Source organism: Lucilia sericata, unplaced genomic scaffold (assembly GCF_015586225.1).
Source record: "Lucilia sericata isolate MDLA Ls3-8-SP2 unplaced genomic scaffold, ASM1558622v1 Contig000547F_arrow, whole genome shotgun sequence".
NCBI classification, from domain to species: Eukaryota; Metazoa; Arthropoda; class Insecta; order Diptera; family Calliphoridae; genus Lucilia; species Lucilia sericata.
This window is the reverse complement of record NW_023994557.1, coordinates 224372-247500: the sequence shown is the minus strand read 5'-3', so window position 1 is coordinate 247500 and position 23129 is coordinate 224372. Positions and strand designations below refer to the sequence as shown.

Sequence of the window (23129 nt, the reverse complement as noted above, 5' to 3'; positions counted from 1 at the left end):
TGATATAATTTGCAAAATCAAAACAAATTCTTTACCAAACGCAATAGAAATTTCCACCGGTTTCTTTTAATCGCAAATTTTGCAATAACTACAAACTTACCTTTAAAAATTCCTCACTCAAATGCTGTTTTTGTGAAAAATCAACAAATCTATTTGAAAAATAGAAAAAATATTAAATTATGTAAGCAAATCACAATGATTATTATAAAATATTGCAACTTACTTTAAATCCAAATCAAGACCAATTAATTTAGCAGTAATCATACAAGTTCTAGCTGGAGGACTAAATAGGGCATAATATAATGTGGGTTTACTCATTGTAACGTCTTAAGTTTATTTATTAGAAATAAACAACAATTTGAGTTTTGTTCTTTTGCTTTAGTAAACCAGTCCGGTGGCCTATATAATGAAAATGTTTATTTGTTGATGATTTACGAAAAACTAACAAACAAGAAGACCCCATGAAAATTTCGTTGAAAGCTTTTTCAGATGTTTTTATAAGCTTTTTTTATAAATAAAATCATATGTAGCAGAGATGTAAAGAAAAACAAACATTGGTATGTAGTACTAATCAGAAGGATAGGTAAATAAGTACTTTCTGTTGAAAGCACAATAGGCTCCGAACTGAAAACGCTGAAAGCACCAGGAATTACACATCAATCGTTATAAAACATTGATTATAGTAACTGTTTAATAGAATTGGGATGGTTTTCAATTTACCCACTTTGGAGTCATCTAAACTCTTTCTGGTTGAGTTTATGTGGTCCAAACTCAAAACTTAATTCCAGTTCCATTTCAGTTCTAGTTAAGTTCTTGAACAATTCCAGTTCAGTTTTACTTCTATTCTAGATCAGTTTTAGTTCAGTCCTTGTTCAGTTCAGTTCTAGTTGAGTTCTAGTCCAGTTCTAGTTTAGTTCTAGTTCTGTTCTAATTCAGTTCTAATTCAGTTCTAGTTCTGTTCTAATTCAGTTCTAGATCAGTTCTAGTTCAGTTCTAGTTCAGTTCTAGTTCAGTTCTAGTTCAGTTCTAGTTCAGTTCTAGTTCAGTTCTAGTTCAGTTCTAGTACAGTTCTAGTTCAGTTCTAGTTCAGTTTTAGTTCAGTTCTAGTTCAGTTCTAGTTCAGTTCTAGTTCAGTTCTAGTTCAGTTCTAGTTCAGTTCTAGTTAAGTTCTAGTTAAGTTCTAGTTCAGTTCTAGTTCAGTTCTAGTTCAGTTCTAGTTCAGTTCTAGTTCAGTTCTAGTTCAATTCTAGTTCAGTTCTAGTTCAGTTCTAGTTCAGTTCTAGGTTAGTTCTAGGTCAGTTCTAGTTCAGTTCTAGTTCAGTTCTAGTTCAGTTCTAGGTCAGTTCTAGGTCAGTTCTAGTACAGTTCTAGTTCAGTTCTAGTTCAGTTCTAGTTCAGTTCTAATTCAGTTCTAGTTCAGTTCTAGTTCAGTTCTAGGTCAGTTCTAGGTCAGTTCTAGTTCAGTTCTAGTTCAGTTCTAGTTCAGTTCTAGTTCAGTTCTAGTTCAGTTCTAGTTCAGTTCTAGGTTAGTTCTAGGTCAGTTCTAGTTCAATTCTAGTTCAGTTCTAGTTCAGTTCTAGGTCAGTTCTAGGTCAGTTCTAGTACAGTTCTAGTTCAGTTCTAGTTCAGTTCTAGTTCAGTTCTAATTCAGTTCTAGTTCAGTTCTAGTTCAGTTCTAGTTCAGTTCTAGTTCAGTTCCAGTTTAGTTCTAGTTGTGTTCTCGTTCAGTTCTAGTTCAGTTCTAGTTCAGTTCTTGTTCAGTTCTAGTTCAGTTTTAGTTCAGTTCTAGGTTAGTTCTAGGTCAGTTCTAGTTCAGTTCTAGTTCAGTTCTAATTCAGTTCTAGTTCAGTTCTAGTTCAGTTCTAGTTCAGTTCTAGTTCAGTTCTAGTTCAGTTCTAGTTCTAGTTCTAGGTTAGTTTTAGGTCAGTTCTAGTTCAGTTCTAGTTCAGTTCTAATTCAGTTCTAGTTCAGTTCTAGTTCAGTTCTAGGTTAGTTCTAGGTCAGTTCTAGTTCAGTTCTAGTTCAGTTCTAGTTCAGTTCTAGGTCAGTTCTAGGTCAGTTCTAGTACAGTTCTAGTTCAGTTCTAGTTCAGTTCTAGTTCAGTTCTAGTTCAGTTCTAATTCAGTTCTAGTTCAGTTCTAGTTCAGTTCTAGTTCAGTTCTAGTTCAGTTCCAGTTTAGTTCTAGTTGTGTTCTCGTTCAGTTCTAGTTCAGTTCTAGTTCAGTTCTTGTTCAGTTCTAGTTCAGTTTTAGTTCAGTTCTAGTTCAGTTCTAGTTCAGTTCTAGTTCAGTTCTAGTTCAGTTCTAGTTCAGTTCTAGTTCAGTTCAGTTCTAGTTCAGTTCTAGTTCAGTTCTAGTTCAGTTCTAGTTCAGTTCTAGTTCAGTTCTAGTTCAGTTCATTTCTAGTTCAGTTCTAGTTCAGTTCTAGTTCAGTTCTAGTTCAGTTCTAGTTCAGTTCTAGTTCAGTTCTAGTTCAGTTCTAGTTCAGTTCTAGTTCAGTTCTAGTTCAGTTCTAGTTCAGTTCTAGTTCAGTTCTAGTTCAGTTCTAGTTCAGTTCTAGTTCAGTTCTAGTTCAGTTCTAGTTCAGTTCTACTTCAGTTCTAGTTCAGTTCTACTTCAGTTCTAGTTCAGTTCTAGTTCAGTTCTAGTTCAGTTCTAGTTCAGTTCTAGTTCAGTTCTAGTTCAGTTCTAGTTCAGTTCTAGTTCAGTTCTAGTTCAGTTCTAGTTCAGTTCTAGTTCAGTTCTAGTTCAGTTCTAGTTCAGTTCTAGTTCAGTTCTAGTTCAGTTCTAGTTCAGTTCTAGTTCAGTTCTAGTTCAGTTCTAGTTCATTTCTAGTTCAGTTCTAGTTCAGTTCTAGTTCAGTTCTAGTTCAGTTCTAGTTCAGTTCTAGTTCAGTTCTAGTTCAGTTCTAGTTCAGTTCTAGTTCAGTTCTAGTTCAGTTCTAGTTCAGTTCTAGTTCAGTTCTAGTTCAGTTCTAGTTCAGTTCTAGTTCAGTTCTAGTTCAGTTCAGTTCTAGTTCAGTTCTAGTTCAGTTCTAGTTCAGTTCTAGTTCAGTTCTAGTTCAGTTCTAGTTCAGTTCTATTTCAGTTCTAGTTCAGTTCTAGTTCAGTTCTAGTTCAGTTCTAGTTTAGTTCTAGTTCAGTTCAGTTTTAGTTCAGTTCTAGTTCAGTCCTTGTTTAGTTCTAGTTGAGTTCTAGTTAAGTTCTGGTTCAGTTCTAGTTCAGTTCATGTTCAATTCTATATTTTTCGATTCGATATTTTGTCAAATATCGCCGGTTAATGAAAAAATCGTCGTTTTTTACAAAATAAGTTTTTTATTATTTTTTTTTATTATAAAATTAATTTGTACCATTTCTTGTACATTTTAATAAAAAAAATTTAAAGAAAATAAAACAAAAGAAAAAAATAATTAATAATAATGGAATATTATATGTTAATTAATAATAAAATTACTTACATAAATATGTAATTAATTAATGTATTTTTTGTTTTCAAGTGTTAAAAATATTCATGGCAAACAACAAAATATACCGCAAAAAATTACCAAAATAATTGTTTATGCATGAATTAAAGTTTTAAAACTCAATCGGAAAAAAATTCGAAATACGTATAAAGTATTCAACATTTCTGGTTTGAAAACAAATTACAATCCCTCCATATTATTTCACTTTCAAAATTCACCATATTTTTATAATTTGTGTTGTTTTTTAATTAAATTAAAACGAGTTTATAACTTTTGCTGAAAAATTTCTTTTAAACTTGGTTTGGCAATGTCATTTTAAATTAATATTTTTATTTAAAACAACAGTCCTTGGGGAATTACTGCTTATTTCGATCCGGTATGTATTTTATATCTAAAATATTTGTTTTCGATTCAAATTATAGACTAAACTCCTTAGGGTACTTACTATACCGAGAATTACGGGAACTAAATTAAACTCTTAAAATTAGTATTTTAAATAAAACTTTTGCGAAAACTTACTAAATACTAGAGAAAATAAACATTACTTTTTGGTTTATCTTTTATAGGCACATTGGTTTAACATAAAATTGCGTTTGGCTTCATCTGAGGTAAAATATTGATTATGATAAATATTTGTTGTCATTGTTGTGGTTGTTGAGGAGACATCTAAAAAAGTAAACAATATATTATACAAATTAGATATTTTGAATTTAAACATATTTAGTAAAATTGTAAACATTTGGAAGAAAAAAATCGCAAGTTATACAAATGTTTAAGTTTACTAGTATTTTAAATAACTTGATGCAAACGTCTTTCGAATACTTTATATGCATACTATTCTGAATACTCTTCCAGAGGTAAGGATTATTTTATATGGGTACCAGGCCCTCAGAAGTAGTCGGCAAAGAAAGAGCAAATGTACTAGCTTTAAGGTAGAGAGAACAGTGAAACATTTTCTTTGCCATTTCGATCGAAATTAGATCTAAATATCAATAGACTAGACTATACATAGAGCAGACCATAGACTATACCATAGACTAGACTATAAACTAGTCTATAGACGAGACTAGACTATAGACAACACTATAGACTATCGATTAGATTATAGACTAGACTATAGACTAAACTATAGACTAGACTGTAGACTAGACTATAGACTAGACTATAGACTAGACTATAGACTAGACTATAGACTAGACTATAGACTAGACTATAGACTAGACTATAGACTAGACTATAGACTAGACTATAGACTAGACTATAGACTAGACTATAGACTAGACTATAGACTAGACTATAGACTAGACTATAGACTAGACTATAGACTAGACTATAGACTAGACTATAGACTAGACTATAGACTAGACTATAGACTAGACTATAGACTAGACTATAGACTAGACTATAGACTAGACTATAGACTAGACTATAGACTAGACTATAGACTAGACTATAGACTAGACTATAGACTAGACTATAGACTAGACTATAGACTAGACTATAGACTAGACTATAGACTAGACTAGACTATATAGACTAGACTATAGACTAGACTATAGACTAGACTATAGACTAGACTATAGACTAGACTATAGACTAGACTACAGACTAGACTATAGACTAGACTATAGACTAGACTATAGACTATAGACTAGACTATAGACTAGACTATAGACTAGACTATAGACTAGACTATAGACTAGACTACAGACTAGACTAGACTATAGACTAAACTATAGACTAGACTATAGACTAGACTATACTAGACTATAGACTAGACTATAGACTAGACTATAGACTATAGACTAGACTATAGACTAGACTATAGACTAGACTATAGACTAGACTATAGACTAGACTATAGACTAGACTATAGACTAGACTATAGACTAGACTATAGACCAGACTATAGACTAGACTATAGACTAGACTATAGACCAGACTATAGACTAGACTAGACTAGACTATAGACTAGACTATAGACTAGACTATAGACTAGACTAGACTAGACTATAGACTAGACTAGACTAGGACTATAGACTAGACTATAGACTAGACTATAGACTAGACTAGACTAGACTATAGACTAGACTATAGACTAGACTATAGGCTAGACTATAGACTAGACTATAGACTAGACTAGACTATAGACTAGACTATAGACCTAGACTATAGACTAGACTATAGACTAGACTATAGACTAGACTATAGACTAGACGAGAGACTAGACTATAGACTAGACTATAGACTAGACTATAGACTAGACTATAGACTAGGACTATAGACTAGACTATAGACTAGACTATAGACTAGACTATAGACTAGACTATAGACTAGACTATAGACTAGACTATAGACTAGACTATAGACTAGACTATAGACTAGACTATAGACTAGACTATAGACTAGACTATAGACTAGACTATAGACTAGACTATAGACGTCAAACAGGCAACAGTGGTCTTTGCCCCCGTTATAACGTCTCAAATATAACCAAAAACGGGAATTCCTCTTACTTCAGGATATGATAGCTCAACAACGAAATGTATAACAGGCCCTAACTGTAACTAAAAACAAACAAGTCTATTTTTTTAGATTAATAACTAATTAAATAATATTTAAATTTAAATACCAACATTTTTATATTATGAAGCCGATTATTTTGTTTTCTAACTACTTATCATTCATTCAATATTTACCCACATCCGTACGTATAGGACTGGCCGGTGGTGAGGGTGAATCTAAGGATATAACTTCATTATCTGAAAATATATATAAAATGTGTAAAAATAAATTAATAAAACTTATTTAATAAAATCGCTTATATAGTTAGCGTTTGAAACCATTTCTTTACCTTAGATTTTATAAATACTTTTAACCACGTTATTTTTTTCTTAAAATAAAACAACAATTTTATTTTGTTTTAATGGATATTTTTTATACATATGTTTTCTTTTTTAATGTAATTCATTTTTATTTTATTATTATTACTGAATAATTATTTTGTATTAATTTTTATTCATATTTTCTAGGCTTAACTTATAAGTAAAATGATTTTTTGTTGAATGATATAGTTTTATTTTGTTTTTGGGCTAAAGAAAGAATTTAGATCATAAAACTTAAAAAAGTTATGTAATTTATATACATTTGTTTAGGACTTTTTTCTTTTACTTTTTAAATACTTTTTTTATAAAGTAATTTATTAACTTTTTTTAACAAAAATAATAATATTTATTATGTTTTTATAATGTGTTTTTTTACTTCTTTCTATTTTGTTTTAAATTTAGCTTTTTCCTTTATTTTATTCTTTTTTAGTGAAATATTGTGGTAGAGTTGTTTGCTTACCTCCTAAATTTAATTTATTAGAATAGAAAAGAAGAATAGTCAAAATTAAAAATTTTTATGAAAAAAACAATTTGAAAAAATTAAAAGAATCAAAAATAATACCAACTGAATAGTATTTTTCATATAAAATCAAGATATTGAAATGATTTCGTTACAGCTTTCTTTAAATTATTTAAATTTATATACAATACATAAATAAGTACAGAAATAAATACTTATTTGATATTATTTAAATGTAAGATTTATTTAGAACAAAATTTAAAAACGTCTTATTAAGAACATTTGAAAAGTTAGTTTTTGACTTTATTCAAAACTCTTTGGAATTTTTGAAAAATCATTTAAATTTGCTGAGATATTGCTCATTAAAGACTAGACTATAAACTCTAAAAACTAGTTTATAGTCTGGTCTATAGTCTAGTATATAGTCTAGTCTATAGTTTAGTCTATAATCTACTCTATAATTTAGGTAATAATCTAGTCTATAGACTAGTTTATTGTCTAGTTTATAGTCTGGTCAAGTCAAGTCTATAGTTTAGTCTATAGTCTAGTCTATACTTTTTCTAGTCTATAGTCTAGTCTATAGTCTAGTCTATAGTCTAGTCTATAGTCTAGTATATAGTCTAGTCTATAGTCTAGTCTATAGTCTAGTCTATAGTCTAGTCTATAGTCTAGTATATAGTCTAGTCTATAGTCTAGTCTATAGTCTAGTCTATAGTCTAGTCTATAGTCTGTCTATAGTCTAGTCTATAGTCTAGTCTATAGTCTAGTCTATAGTCTAGTCTATAGTCTAGTCTATAGTCTAGTCTATAGTCTGTCTATAGTCTAGTCTATTAGTCTAGTCTATAGTCTAGTCTATAGTCTAGTCTATAGTCTGTCTATAGTCTGTCTATAGTCTAGTCTTAGTCTTAGTCTATAGTCTAGTCTATAGTCTAGTCTATAGTCTAGTCTATAGTCTAGTCTATAGTCTAGTCTATAGTCTAGTCTATGTCTAGTCTATAGTCTAGTCTATAGTCTAGTCTATAGTCTAGTCTATAGTCTAGTCTATAGTCTAGTCTATAGTCTAGTCTATAGTCTAGTCTATAGTCTAGTCTATAGTTAGTCTATAGTCTAGTCTATAGGTTCTAGTCTATAGTCTAGTCTATAGTCTAGTCTATAGTCTAGTCTATAGTCTAGTCTATAGTCTAGTCTATAGTCTAGTCTATAGTCTAGTCTATAGTCTAGTCTATAGTCTAGTCTATAGTCTAGTCTATAGTCTAGTCTATAGTCTAGTCTATAGTCTAGTCTATAGTCTAGTCTATAGTCTAGTCTATAGTCTAGTCTATAGTCTAGTCTATAGTCTAGTCTATAGTCTAGTCTATAGTCTAGTCTATAGTCTAGTCTATAGTCTAGTCTATAGTCTAGTCTATAGTCTAGTCTAGTCTATAGTCTAGTCTATAGTCTAGTCTAGTCTATAGTCTAGTCTATAGTCTAGTCTATAGTCTAGTCTATAGTCTAGTCTTTAGTCTAGTCTATAGTCTAGTCTATAGTCTAGTCTATAGTCTAGTCTATAGTCTAGTCTATAGTCTAGTCTATAGTCTAGTCTATAGTCTAGTCTATAGTCTAGTCTATAGTCTAGTCTATAGTAGTCTATAGTCTAGTCTATAGTCTAGTCTATAGTCTAGTCTATAGTCTAGTCTATAGTCTAGTCTATAGTCTAGTCTATAGTCTAGTCTATAGTCTAGTCTATAGTCTAGTCTATAGTCCTAGTCTATATTCTAGTCTAAGTCTAGTCCTATAGTCTAGTCTATAGTCTAGTCTATAGTCTAGTCTATAGTCTAGTCTATAGTCTAGTCTATAGTCTAGTCTATAGTCTAGTCTATAGTCTATATAGTCTAGTCTATAGTCTAGTCTAGTATATAGTCTAGTCTAGTCTATAGTCTAGTCTATAGTCTAGTCTATAGTCTAGTCTATAGTTCTAGTCTATAGTCTAGTCTATAGTCTAGTCTATAGTCTAGTCTATAGTCTAGTCTATAGTCTAGTCTATAGTCTAGTCTATAGTCTAGTCTATAGTCTAGTCTATAGTCTAGTCTATAGTCTAGTCTATAGTCTAGTCTATAGTCCAAACTAATTTGACTTCATGGAAATTTGTTGATGGGTAGAAACCGATTTTTAGTCGAATTCGTAGCTCTCTTTTTGAATGGATATAAAATATATATATTATAAGATTCTAGATTCGCAGTGTCATAGAAACTTTTAAACATAACTTTAACTACACAACAGTGGTATTACTTCACTGATAATTCAATTAAAAACAAGATCCTAATTAAAAATTTCTTCCAACTTCCTAGTAAACAGCACATTCTAATTGAAAACACAGCTCTCAAAGTCGAACAAAATGAAGTGGAGGATGTGAATTTAAGTCGAATTCGTAGCTCTTCTTTCAAAATCGAATAACAAGCTATAAAAGCTTTTATAAGGTAGAGTAGGTAATATATGTTTAGCTTTAAAAAAAATTCTTAATAAGACGTTTTAAATTTTTTTAAATAAACATACAAAAAGAGTATACATAATACTAATAATAAGTTCCGGTTTTGGAGAGTAAAAACTTTTTAAACAACTTAGGTTTTACAACTTAGGCTTGTCACAGATTGCAAACAAAGTGTTTTCAACTCCGTTGTTATTATTCCATTTGCTTTATGGGTTCTTCAGATTCCAATACGATTTCACAGGTCAACAACATTTATTTCTCCTCTACATAAGGTTTTGGAGATGTCGTGATACTAGAGATTGAAAAAATCTCTTGGGCTTTACTTTATAAGTTATCTCGTAGGAAGAGGAAGATATACCGCAGGTTAAACTTTTTGACAGACTTGTCTTTTAGTATAGTTTCGGATTCAAATATGAATACTTTGGTTATTGGCTATTAATCTTCAATTGATCAATATTAATTTTCCGTTCTTTGGAGTATTATTGTGATTACAAAGTACTTGAAAGGAGTTTTAAAAGAACCAGTTAAAAGTTTTGGAAAAGATTTTGATTAATACTTTGAGAACATTTGGCAACAGAAACCTCGAACTTATTGATGTCGCCATTACTTCAGGAATCCGTTTTTTACGATTCCAAAGTACATCTAAGGAGTTTTCAAGGAACCAATTCATGTTTAAATCGCAATGAAATTCAGGAACTAGTCAAATTGAATCGTCTTTATTTTTAAAATATTCGAGTATATGTATGTATAATTGCAAAAATATCAACAACTTTTTAAATTACGACCTTCATAACCAATTTTTGTTTTACTTTCCACAACAAGAACAAATCATTATTTTAAAAATTCGTTACAGATTTTGTATATATAAAAAATATAAAATACAACATAAAGATAAGCTAAGGCATTTACTATTTTAAATTATATTTATGAGAATTAAAATTAGACTCTTTATAAACACGATTAATTCATATTACCAGTACGAATTCCATAATAAAATACATACACTATTATTTCCTCAAACTGGATACGAAGTAGACAACGTTTTAGTTAAAAAAAAAAATCCAAAAAAAAATAAATTATTTTTGAAAATAGCAATAAGAAAAATATGAGTAAATAACATAGTAATAGGGATAATAGGCTCAATATGAGAATAATAACAAAATAAATTGTTTATTAAGTGTTTGTAAAATTTATATTAAAATTCTAACAAATTACTTAAATGTTTAAATAATGTTTTTATTTTTGTTTTGTTTTTGTGTTTAGGAATTTGAGTAGTTTTTTTTCTTTTAATTATACTTTTATACATACAATGTATGTATATAACTTATTTAATAATATAATTATAATATAATTACTACATATACACTTCTAGTTTCAGATAATTTTCAATTTAATTGTTTAATAATAATATAGTAAAATAAAAACAAAAATTTAATTATAAAAAAAAATAATAATAAAATAATTTTATACTGTCTAAACATAATAGGAAATTATAATAGAGGCAGATAGTAGTCAAAACATAAATTATCTTCGAGCTGAAAATAAATTATAAAAAAAAACAAACGATTTAAAAAAAAATTAAACAAAATCACAGCACTGGGTAAAAAAAATTCAAATAATATGCTAAAAATGAGAGAGAGAGAAACAGCAACAAAAAAAATGCAACGTATAATTTAAGCATCCAGGCATGGAAAATTTAAATTTTGAAATAGTAGTACCTACATATATAGTACTAAACTAATTTTCGGCTAGACTACAGACTAGACAACAGACAAAACTATAGACTAGGCTATTGATTAGACTATAGACTAGGCTATAGAATAGACTATAAACCAAACTATAGACTAGACTGTAGAATAGACTGTAAACTAGACTATACATTCAACTATAAACTAGAGTATAGACTACACTATGGACTAGACTAAACTGTAGACTAGACTATAGAATATACTATAGACTAGACTATGGACTACACTGTAGACAAGACTACAGACTAGACTATAAACTATACTAGATTATAGACTAGACTAGACTATAGACTTGACTACATACTATAGACTAGACTATAGACTAGACTATAGACTAGACTATAGACTAGACTATAGACTATACTATAGACTAGACTATAGACTAGACTATAGACTAGACTATAGACTAGACTATAGACTAGACTATAGACTAGACTATAGACTAGACTATAGACTAGACTATAGACTAGACTATAGACTAGACTATAGACTAGACTATAGACTAGACTATAGACTAGACTATAGACTAGACTAGACTAGACTATAGACTAGACTATAGACTAGTCTATAGACTAGACTATAGACTAGACTATAGACTAGACTATAGACTAGACTATAGACTAGACTATAGACTAGACTATAGACTAGACTATAGAGTAGACTATAGAGTAGACTATAGACTAGACTATAGACTAGACTATAGACTAGACTAGACTATAGACTATAGACTAGACTATAGACTAGACTATAGACTAGACTATAGACTAGACTATAGACTAGACTATAGACTAGACTATAGACTAGACTATAGACTAGACTATAGACTAGACTATAGACTAGACTATAGACTAGACTATAGACTAGACTATAGACTAGACTATAGACTAGACTATAGACTAGACTATAGACTAGACTATAGACTAGACTATAGACTAAACTATAGACTAGACTTTAGACTAGACTTTAGACTAGACTTTAGAGTAGACTATAGAGTAGAATATGGACTAGACTATAGACTAGAATATAGAGTGGACTATAGACTAGGCTATAGACTGAACTATAGACTAGACTTTAGACTAGACTTTAGACTAGACTTTAGACTAGACTTTAGACTAGACTTTAGACTAGACTTTAGACTAGACTTTAGTGTAGACTATAGAGTAGACTATAGAGTAGAATATGGACTAAACTATAGACTAGACTTTAGACTAAACTTTAGACTAGACTTTAGTGTAGACTATAAAGTAGAATATGGACTAGACTAGACTATAGACCAGACTTTACACTAGTCTATAGACTAGACTTTAGACTAGTCTATAGACTAGACTTTAGACTAGTCTATAGACTAGACTTTAGACTAGTATATAGACTAGACTTTAGACTAGTATATAGACTAGACTTTAGACTAGACTTTAGACTAGTCTATAGACTAGACTTTAGACTAGTATATAGACTAGACTTTAGACTAGTATATAGACTAGACTTTAGACTAGACTTTAGACTAGTCTATAGACTAGACTTTAGACTAGTATATAGACTAGACTTTAGACTAGACTTTTGGCCAGACTTTAGACTAGACTATAGACTTTACTATATACCAGGCTATAGATTGCTCTATTGACAACTAAATGAACTATTTATCAAAAGTTTATAAGTTAGAAAAGTACCGAAAATGTCGTAAGGGTGTCCCGGTAATTATCGATATCAAAAAGTAATGAAAAAAGTACTAAAGTACTAAATTTTCCATGCCTGACTAAAGCTTTAAAAGGGGTCGATTTTCACAATCATATCTATTAAATCTTTTGCTATATTTACAGATCAGTCCACATAGTGTATTGACTAGCCAGCACACCAATCCATAGACTAGAAAATGCACTAGTCATAGCCAATAGACTGGGTTATAGACAAGTCCGTATACTATGACTTGTCCATAGACCGATCAAGAGACTAGTCCAAAGATAAGTTTGTAAAAATACATCAAAAATAACATATTCTACTTCAATTAGTTTAGATCTCGACTTAAATAACATCTTTTGCTGGATCTTGGAAATCTTTTGAATCTATAAAAAAGTTCGAACCTAGAGATATATTATAAAAGGAAGAAGATATAATAAGAGGTTAAACCCTTATTTTAAAGTCGAAAGATTGGACTTTTAGATAACTTCACAAAATTTTTAAATAAAGGATATTTTTCAAACATTAGACATGATATCTCGAAAACTTAATATTATGGTCTGTATAATTAAGTTGCTCAAGCAAAGCTTTTGCTCTATTTAAATCTATTTAAATAGTTATTTCTGGGCTTAGTTTTTATATTAAAATTAAAGAATCATAAAAACAGGTTCTTTCTTCGCATTGTTTCTATAGTCAAAGGATCACCACAATAACTCGATTATTCTTCATTTGGATTTATAATTTTGTTGCTTTATACACTTTCCTTTACATTTACGAAGTGAAATTTCATTTCGTCCCATTTTATAGCGTTTTAACTTTCTGTCAAAATCTAATGAAAATTCTTTAAAAAAACTGTCTTTTAAGTGAAATTATCTTTAGCTTAAGCCAGAAAAGTTCTGGAACACAGCTTTTGATTGTGAAAATTGTTCCCCGAGCATAATAAAAATTACGAAAAATTGAATAAAAATAAAAATCTACAACACAACACACATTTGGGCAAACAGAAAACATACATACAAAAGTAAGAAAAAAAACCAAGAGTAGAAAGAAAATAATAAGATTCTGTTCTGTAAAGAATACACAAAAATAACACAGGTCAACAAAATTTTGAAAAAAGTCGAAACCCCCCCTTGAGACTTAAGTATACATTTCAAAAGGATTGAGCTGCAATGGTTCCGAATATGAACTCAGAATTTCTCTATTACATCAGATATAGTTTCATAATGATTGAAAGAATCCCGTTTTTGTCCAGATCTCAAGCTTTAACATAAGATATCTTTAAAAAGGAAGATATAACAGAGATTAAACCTTTATTTTAAAATCCACGGATTGGATTTTGATATGACACAACGTTTTTTACGTCTTCACGCCATTATGACGTTACCAAAATGCGCAGTTTTTGATTTTATGTGGTTTCAAGTTTAGGGTTAAGATATCTTGAAAAAAGAAGAAGATATAACAGAGGTTAAACCTTTATTTAAAAGCAGACCTATTGGACTTACGGACTTTCATAAGAAATTTTATAAAAAAAATTATGATAACATATCAATAACAATGGTTTTTCGATTCTGAACACAGCTTCTGTTTAACTCAATCCTTTAGAAAAGTTTACTTTAGTCTTGGGGTTAAAAATATTGTTGCCCTGTGTAATTAGTAGCAATAAATAGTATTTTACATATCAATATTATCATTAGAAGAATTATTGTTATTGTTATTGCTGGTGATCATGGAATTGGATGAGGTAACAACAATATTATGAGATAAACGTGTGGCTGCTACTGCTGAAATAGTACCCGATGAGGATGACGTAGGCGTTGAGCAGGGTGCCGTAGAGGAGGAGGAGGTTTTAGTAGATGATGAGTTATTTTGACGTAAATCCATTAAAATTTGATCCTGTATTAAATCCGTGTTTAAAGCGCCCTCTAAACAGTTAAAAAACAAATGTTGAAGTTTAGGTAAAAGTAAAACAAAAACACCACAACGAAGAAGAAGAAGAAGGACCAGCAAAAAGAGAGTGAAAAATACCAACAACAAATTAGGAAAAAGTTGGCTAATATAGTAGATTCATAAAATGTTGTAATGTTGTAAACGAAAATATTTAAATTTATTATAAGGTTGATTTCTTTTACAATAATTTATGTTTTTTTATGCTTAATTAACTAATAAATTTATATAAACTTTAAAATAAATACTTTATAAAAAAAAAGAAAATTTTAAAACAAAAAAAAGAATGTCTAAGAAAATTAACAAAAGAAAACAATAATTAAAAAAAAACTAATAAAAATAAAAAATTTAAATAGTGTTTAAAAAAATAAAGATGAATTGATGAGAAAAAAACATTTATAACAAAAAAAAAAAAAACTACTAGAATTAGCAAATCGATGCCTTCTAAAATAATCATTTTTTCCTTTTCATCACACGACTTATGGTTATATCTTCGTAATTTTGTGCTTTTTGCAGGGTTGTAGAAGAGGGTAACTTTGAAATTTGACCATTTGATTTGTCATTGGTACGTGTAATGGTTATAGCATTCTTTTGTAATTGATTATTGTTTTTATCATTACTATTACTATTATTGTTGTTATTGTTATTGCTATCTTCAACATTATTAAGTATAATATCAATACGATTTAATAACTTATTATAATGGCGAAAAAAATCACTATTAGGCGATTTATTATTGTTATTAGCACAATTTGTTCTTAAGGGAAGGGAAGAAATATCTTTAGTTCTATTCGTGTTGATTTTTATAACTAGATAAAAAGAAAAAGAAAATTTGATCAAATAGTTTACAGAGATGTATGTGAGTGATTGATGGTTGTTTGGACACACAGAAACGTTAAAAAAAAAAAGAATTATACACAAACACAACACATTTAACATAAATATATGTAGAGATATGAAGATATTATTTAATTATTATAAAATATATATATTCATACAAATATGTTTACTTTAAAATATTTTTTAATAATAAAATCTAAAATTTAGTTTAAATACATAATTTAAATTGATTACAAAATGCCGTTTATGGGTTAGAAAATAGTTTGAATTTACGTCAATAAGCTTTTGTAATTAACTTGCAATAGAATGAATTGAGGTTATAAAGAAAGTACCTAATACCACTGATCATAATAGAACCTAAAGCAGCTAAATTATGTTTAAATTTTTGAAATTGTCATAAAACAGAATTGAAAGAAAAGAAGATGCAATTTCATTTCAGCGATCGTAAAGATATAGAGAAATGCAGAAATTTCAAATTTTCAAAATATATGGATAGAAAGTGAGAATCGAACCCACAAACTCCGAGGAAATTTCGATGGAAAATGAACTAATATCAGTTTTACGCTTTAGAACAGAACAGAAATATTTAAGAGGTCTGTCCAACTGGATATTTCCTCCCCACAACAACTGCACAAGAAACAGCAAAAGTATTCTAAGGTTCCTATGCTACAACGACTTCTACAGAAGTTGTCACGACGAGGAGGAGACAATTGAACATTAAATAGCTACAAAAGAGCTCTAAAAGCCATACCCAGCAAAAAATTATTGATGTCATACTTTACAAACGACATCTTAATCACATCTAAAAATGCGATTGCATATTTTTCGCTTCTATAAACCAAATATTTCCTTACAAATAAAAACCGCGTTAAAAGTGAGGAAAGAGATGTTGAAAAGTCACTACAAATAACATATTCGAAGTACATCAAATTTTGGTGAAAATGCAATGAAATTTACATAAGCGTGTCATTGAGAGAATGTGGTTTATTTTTGACATCCAAATATCGGATTTTTACTGCATCTATGAATAAGATTAGATGTAGTTCAAAGTTGTCAAAAATGAACAACATCCCTCCAATGACACGCTAATGTAAAATTCATAGGTTTTTCACCAAAATTGGAAGTACTTCAAGTATGTTATTTGTGGTGAATATTCTACTTCTTTTTCCTCACTTTTTTTGCTGGGTAGTTGAGACATATGCATTTAGATTGAATTGGGTACCTGTACTCGATAATGAAATCGATCAATCGTATGAAATCGATCAATCGTAGGTTGATCTCCGCAAAATATCAATTGAACATAAAGGTCAACCAGAGTACTATTAGGATTGTAGAGGAATAGTTTAAGGTTTCTAATAGAATAACCGATTCAATTGGATCATTTCATGGCAATTAGGCCTATTTCACACAACTGTTCTAGAGTTCAAAGACCGATTTAGTAAATACTAGAAAAAACAGGCAGATTAGCTTGACAGAACTATTTGGATTGTATAGGAATATTTTAAGGTTTCTAATAGAAGTAATAATCGACACAATTGGAGCATTTCTTGATAATTAGGTTGGTAACACACAGAGTTTCTGTAGGAGAAGCTTATTTCATATAACTGTCCTAGAGTTCAAAGACCGAGATAGTAAAGACTAGACAAAAGAGGCAGATGAGCTTGCCAGAACCAACGCCTTTTCAGTAGCAACTCCGTTAGGTTTTATCAAGAGTGGTATCTTGAGATTCTATTTTTAAATAGCTGAAAATAGGTGGAATGGCCTAGACACATTTAAAGGGGCCAAGTTATTGTGGCATACCTTATAAACCGAAATAGGCGGGATATATCTAGGTTGATAGCAGTAATAATAAGACATTGAACGATAGGCAGACATGCAAGTCGGCTTTGGCTCCCCTTCAATGAACACTGACGCAGTTACAAACACAGGTTTAAAGCAGAAACGGCCTTCCATTTTATCTGTGAATGCCCTGCTCTAGCCGTTAAGAGAAACGTTCTTCTTGACAGCTACTTCATATAAAATCTTGGTGAGATATCTGGGTCAAAGCTTAAAGATATCTAATACTTTACAATACTACATCTGACGAGTGGAGTGGACCGGTCAAAACGAAGTCTCTTCGACACTACTTGACTGTTTGAGCGCAGTGAACTACCACGTTAAATGACCTACCAATGCCTAGGGAAAGATTAGGAGGAATTCCAAAACCTTGTTACCAAGATTGAACACCAAGGTAAGATTCGATAGGATATTCTTGCTATCCAAGGATTCTAGCAGAAGTAATAAAAGTTGCAATTACAGCGTTTCTAGGTAATTGGGTCGATAACACGCAGGATTTCTGCAGATTGGGTGAAGGCGAAGGGAAGCTAGGGACAGTAGAGCCTATTTTATACAACTAACTATCCTAGGAGTAATATAGGCAACCTTTTAGGTTTTTGCTTGGGAAGGTATTCTTCTGACTTTTTGCCCTTCTTCTTACTTTTGTTTTATTTTTATGTGAATGAACAGAAATGCTTAAGAGGTCTGTCAATCTACCAATACCAATTGGATATTAACTTCTAAATAGTTCTCAAGAACTGAACAAGAAGCAGCTAAAGTATTTCAGTCAATGACTGTCAATCTAGTCAAACTTCCTTACAACTTCTACAGAAGTTGTCACAACGAGAAGGAGACAAGTAGATCCCGTTCTGTCGGCTAATAGGACTGCAACCTTGGGCAGTGTGATGCTGCACGGCGCAGTGGATGTATCCATAATTGACGTAAATAGAATAGATCCGTTTGTTTGTTCATACCTTAAGATGGATGGATACCCTGTTATCCCTGTGTATCACAATGACACCAGCATATGGACCCAAGTGGGTCGAATCTCTTGTCAAAGTATCCTTTGCTTGTTATTTCTGATTTTATATGCTGCCTTATTAGTTTTTTGGTTACTTGGAAATTAGATCAAGGGAGTGAGGATAGAGGAAGTAGTGTTTGTGATCATTACATTGCAAGTGACGGGATATGCTTCTGCTTGAAAATGAAGGGTAAATAATATTGAACAATCGACTGCAAATGGATGTGTAGATAAAAAGGTTAGTATAATGTCGATAGAACAGTGAAACACAGCCCCCATTGCGACAGTTTTCCAGAGTCAAAGTAATTTGATTTCCTACTACCACCGAAAAGTAACTGCGCCCTCTCATGTTCTTTAGAGGGTAAAAAGAAACCTTTTAAAGTTGATATTACGGCTACACGGTGAACTTTTGTTGCAACAATGTTTATTCCGAATTATTCTTGAACAAATAAGAACTTTCTTCTTAGCAATTTACTGTTTATCTTTTGAATTGATCAAAAAGATATCTGTTTATCTTTTGAATTGATCACGTCACCACCATAATCAGTCTAAGAATCAGAATATTCAGTATTTTTTAATGTTAATTTAAAATATTGAATGCTTAGGTTGTTCTTATAATGAAAGGAGAGGATCACCGGTTGTAGCACTAAGAGATTCGGCAAGAAAACTAATTCAATATTTTTCCTTGGTAAATTATAAATTTTATTTATTTAAATACATAATTATTTCATTATTATTATTTTAATAACATTTTAATTTAAATTGCAGTAGTTTTCATTATATCAGTAAAACGTGATCCTCAAAAATTGGCATTCTTTATGAACCTAAGCAATCATTAACAACTGGAATCATTATCAAGTAAAACTTTACTTTTACGTTTAGTTTTACGCATAGTCTTCGGTTTCTTTTGTCTTGTGGCGACACGATTAGCTAAATTTAAAATATCTTCCTGAGGCACACAAGGCAATTCGTAGACATCAAAAGGCAATTGTTTTAAAGAATCATTATTTTGTTTTACTGTAGAATTAAACTCGTAGTAGTCACTATAAGGCACAATTTCATTATATAATATATCCTCAGTTTTATGGTTATTTCTACCAACAGCCAAAAATTCCACCAAACCGGTAACATTTATCATAATTAAAAATGTTACTGCAGCCAGCAAAAATCTTGCTATATAGAAAGCTTCATTACGTATCCAGTCGGCTAATTGTGGTGCATTATAAGTTAAGAAATTCTGATTACTTGTTATAATATATTGACCCAGAAAATGACAAAGAAAATTCAATAATCTAAGACTTGGTAACCATATTTGTCGTAATATAAAATCTGTAGCATATAGTATCAATGCTAATTCCACCAGATATATGAGAAATTTTTGAGGCATTAGTTTGGTATGAGGACACAGTGTTCGTAATTTTGCAAATATACACAAGACAGATAATACGAAGAGTGAAGATGCAGCATTTGGTGTTAGCAGAGGTAATTTTGAATAACGCAATTCAATGATACTTAGACCATGCAAATGCATAAATATTCCCAGGCAGATTATTATAGCAGATTCAATAATATTTAATTTCATTTTTTTTAATTGAAAATTTAGACTTAAAATTTGTATTGAATTTGTGAGAAAAATTGAGGTTTGAAAATAATTTCAATGTAGAGAAAATTGGAATGTAGTGGAAATAGATCAAGTGTAAGGGCGAATATTAGGGTTTCCAGATAATTTTTATAATATTAATTATAGCTTGATTTAGAGTCTATAGTCTGGACTATAGTCTGAACTATAGTGTGGACTATAGTCTAGTCTATAGTCTGGACTATAGTCTAGTCTATAGTCTGGACTATAGTCTAGTCTATAGTCTGGACTATAGTCTAGTCTATAGTCTGGACTATAGTCTAGTCTATAGTCTGGACTATAGTCTAGTCTATAGTCTGGACTATAGTCTAGTCTATAGTCTCGATTATAGTCTAGTCTATAGTCTGGACTATAGTCTAGTCTATAGTCTGGACTATAGTCTAGTCTATAGTTTGGACTATAGTCTAGTCTATAGTCTGGACTATAGTCTAGTCTATAGTCTGGACTTTAGTCTAGTCTATAGTCTGGACTATAGTCTAGTCTATAGTCTGGACTATAGTCCAGTCTATAGTCTGGACTATAGTCTAGTCTATAGTCTGGACTACAGTCTAGTCTATAGTCTGGACTATAGTCTAGTCTATAGTCTGGACTATAGTCTAGTCTATAGTCTGGACTATAGTCTAGTCTATAGTCTGGACTATAGACTAGACTATAGTCCAGACTATAGACTAGACTATAGTCCAGACTATAGACTAGACTATAGTCCAGACTATAGACTAGACTATAGTCCAGACTATAGACTAGACTATAGTCCAGACTATAGACTAGACTATAGTCTGGACTATAGTCTAGTCTATAGTCTGGACTATAGTCTAGTCTATAGTCTGGACTATAGTCTAGTCTATAGTCTGGACTATAGTCTAGTCTATAGTCTGGACTATAGTCCAGTCTATAGTCTGGACTATAGTCTAGTCTATAGTCTGGACTATAGTCTAGTCTATAGTCTGGACTATAGTCTAGTCTATAGTCTGGACTATAGTCTAGTCTATAGTCTGGACTATAGTCTAGTCTATAGTCTGGACTATAGTCTAGTCTATAGTCTGGACTCTAGTCTAGTCTATAGTCTGGACTATAGTCTAGTCTATAGTCTGGACTATAGTCTAGTCTATAGTCTGGACTATAGTCTAGTCTATAGTCTGGACTATAGTCTAGTCTATAGTCTGGACTATAGTCTAGTCTATAGTTTGGACTATAGTCTAGTCTATAGTCTGGACTATAGTCTAGTCTATAGTCTGGACTATAGTCTAGTCTATAGTCTGGACTATAGTCTAGTCTATAGTCTGGACTATAGTCTGGACTATAGTCTGGACTATAGTCTGGACTATAGTCTGGTCTATAGTCTGGACTATAGTCTGGACTATAGTCTGGACTATAGTCTAGTCTATAGTCTGGACTATAGTCTAGTCTATAGTCTGGACTATAGTCTAGTCTATAGTCTGGACTATAGTCTAGTCTATAGTCTGGACTATAGTCTAGTCTATAGTCTGGACTATAGTCTAGTCTATAGTCTGGACTATAGTCTAGTCTATAGTCTGGACTATAGTCTAGTCTATAGTCTGGACTATAGTCTAGTCTATAGTCTGGACTATAGTCTAGTCTATAGTCTGGACTATAGTCTAGTCTATAGTCTGGACTATAGTCTAGTCTATAGTCTGGACTATAGTCTAGTCTATAGTCTGGACTATAGTCTAGTCTATAGTCTGGACTATAGTCTAGTCTATAGTCTGGACTATAGTCTAGTCTATAGTGTGGACTATAGTCTAGTCTATAGTCTGGACTATAGTCTAGTCTATAGTGTGGACTATAGTCTAGTCTATAGTCTGGACTATAGTCTAGTCTATAGTCTGGACTATAGTCTAGTCTATAGTCTGGACTATAGTCTAGTCTATAGTCTGGATTATAGTCTAGTCTATAGTCTGGATTATAGTCTAGTCTATAGTCTGGACTATAGTCTAGTCTATAGTCTGGACTATAGTCTAGTCTATAGTCTGGAATAGTCTAGTCTATAGTCTGGACTATAGTCTAGTCTATAGTCTGGACTATAGTCTAGTCTATAGTCTGGACTATAGTCTAGTCTATAGTCTGGACTATAGTCTAGTCTAAAGTCTGGACTATAGTCTAGTCTAAAGTCTGGACTATAGTCTAGACTATAGTCTGGACTATAGTCTAGTCTATAGTCTGGATTATAGTCTCGTCTATAGTCTGTACTATAATCTGGAATATAGTCTGCACCATTGTCTGGACTGTAATCTGGACCATAGTCTAGACTATACTCTGAACTACAGTCTGGACTATAGTATGAACTATAGGCAGGACTATAGTCTGAACTATAGTCTGGACTATAGTATGAACTATAGTCTGGACTATAGTATGAACTATAGTCTGGACTATAGTCTAGTTTATAGTCTGAACTATAGTCTAGACTATACTCTGAACTATAGTCTGGACTATAGTCTGTACTATTGTCTGGACTATAGTCTGAACTATAGTCTGGGCTATAGTCTGTACTATTGTCTAGTATATAGTCTGGTCTATAGTCTGGACTATAGTCTAGTCTATAGTCTGGATTATAGTCTGGTCTATAATCTCGACTATAGTCTAGTCTATAGTCTGGACTGTAGTCTAGTCTATAGTCTGGACTATAGTCTAGTCTATAGTATGGACTATAGTCTAGTCTATAGTCTGGACTATAGTTTAGTCTATAGTCTGGACTATAGTCTAGTCTACAGTCTGGACTATATTCTAATCTATAGTCTGGACTATAGTATAGTCTATAGTCTGGACTATAGTATAGTCTATAGTCTGGACTAGAGTCTAGTCTATAGTCTGTACTATAATCTAATTTATAGTCTGATCTATAGTCTAGTCTATAGTCTGGACTATAGTCTACTTTATAGTCTGGGCTATAGTCTAGTCCATAATCTGGACTATAGTCTAGTCTGTAGTCTGGACTATCGACTAGTCTATAGTCTGGGCTATAGTCTAATCTATAGTCTGGACTGTAGTCTAGTCTATAGTCTGGACTATAGTCTAGTCAATACTCTGGACTATAGTCTAGTTTGTAGTCTGGACTATAGTCTAGTCTATAATCTGGACTATAGTCTAGTCTATAATCTGGACTATAGTCTAGTCTATAGTCTGGACTATAGTCTGGACTATAGTCTGGACTATAGT

At 31.2% G+C, this 23129-nt stretch overlaps 2 protein-coding genes across 7 annotated transcripts in view; both read right to left on the bottom strand.

Moving 5' to 3' along the window:
• The window catches only part of LOC119606034 (glutathione S-transferase 1), a 2688-nt gene extending 2217 nt beyond the window's left edge, over positions 1–471 (bottom strand). The window contains 2 exon segments of the mRNA XM_037959398.1: positions 101–149; positions 224–471. Coding sequence (XP_037815326.1) covers positions 101–149; positions 224–318 — 144 coding nt within the window. The 5' untranslated portion in view covers positions 319–471.
• Positions 472–3503: 3032 nt separating this feature from the next.
• LOC119606036 (E3 SUMO-protein ligase PIAS1) overlaps positions 3504–23129 on the bottom strand; it is a 29990-nt gene continuing 10364 nt past the window's right edge. For 2 of the 6 annotated variants that reach the window (XM_037959400.1, XM_037959402.1), the window contains exon 9: positions 15026–15449. In XM_037959400.1, the coding sequence (XP_037815328.1) occupies positions 15094–15449 (356 nt within the window). In that variant the 3' untranslated portion in view covers positions 15026–15093. Of the gene's footprint in view, positions 4129–6098; positions 6225–10568; positions 10810–15025; positions 15450–23129 lie in introns of those variants that run through there. The other 4 variants (XR_005231622.1, XM_037959401.1, XM_037959404.1 and 1 more) reach the window with 4 other exon arrangements.